The sequence below is a fragment of the Bison bison genome, unplaced genomic scaffold (genome assembly GCF_000754665.1).
Source record: "Bison bison bison isolate TAMUID 2011002044 unplaced genomic scaffold, Bison_UMD1.0 scf7180017864519, whole genome shotgun sequence".
Classification (NCBI taxonomy): Eukaryota; Metazoa; Chordata; class Mammalia; order Artiodactyla; family Bovidae; genus Bison; species Bison bison.
Genome location: NW_011495072.1, coordinates 11294234 through 11295077, shown reverse-complemented (window position 1 = coordinate 11295077; position 844 = coordinate 11294234). Strand labels below are relative to the sequence as shown.

At 63.7% G+C, this 844-nt stretch overlaps 1 protein-coding gene across 1 annotated transcript in view; it reads left to right on the top strand.

Moving 5' to 3' along the window:
- The window catches only part of SYPL2 (synaptophysin-like 2), a 14921-nt gene that overhangs the window by 871 nt on the left and 13206 nt on the right, over positions 1-844 (top strand). The window contains exon 2 of the mRNA XM_010831028.1: positions 30-247. Within this exon, the coding sequence (XP_010829330.1) occupies positions 30-247 (218 nt within the window). The remainder of the gene's footprint in view (positions 1-29; positions 248-844) is intronic.

Genomic DNA, 844 nt, shown 5'->3' with positions numbered 1-844 from the left:
CCAGCAGGTACTCCCCTCACGCCCCTGAGGCTCCCTCTCGCCTCTCGTCCTCTACCGGGGTGTCGGGCCGACCCTTATTCCTCCCCTTCTCCCGAATGTGAGTGGGAGAAAGAGGGCAGCGCCCTCCCTGGTCCTCCACCGCCCTGACCCCGGGCGGGCTGTGTCTCTGCAGGTGGACCGCCTGCTCGTGGGGCTGCGCTGGCGGCGGCTGGAGGAGCCGCTGGGCTTCATAAAAGTTCTCCAGTGGGTGAGTTGCAGCCCCAGCCGAGGGCTATTTCGGGAGCCTGGGCTGTGACGCTGACCCTAAGCAATGTGGCCGGAGTTGGGGGGTGGGGTGGGGAGGTGCTGCGGCTGGCCGGGCGGAAGGGTGGGGGGCGGCGACAGGTGGGCGGGGGAGGGGTGCGCTGGGGTTGCTTCTCCAGCACTTGGTGGCAGGAGGGTGAGGAACGAGGCATGCGGAGTCCCGGATTCAGTCCTTCTATGTGCAAGGAGCTTTTGCCCAGGGCGCTCACATTTCACCCGGGCGAGAGGACCCGGGTGTAACCTTTCCAGAACTCTGATCCTGCACATACCACTCCTGGGTGGCGGGAGGGGGGAGGAGGACAAGGGGGACGAGGAAAGCTGCGGAGGGCAGAGGAGGGAAGGAGGCAGGCGACGGGTACCATCCTGTCCCCAGACCTGCCAGGGCCTAACTGATCCTGGAGGTGGACTCAAGGGACAGGGTCCTGGCTGGCAGGCCTGCTCTATTGAGATCACGTGTAATCTGCGTTGCTGTAACTGCGGGAGCAAGTGCGTGAATGAATGAATGGATTTCATGGCCCGAGGATGAAATAAAGAAAAGAAA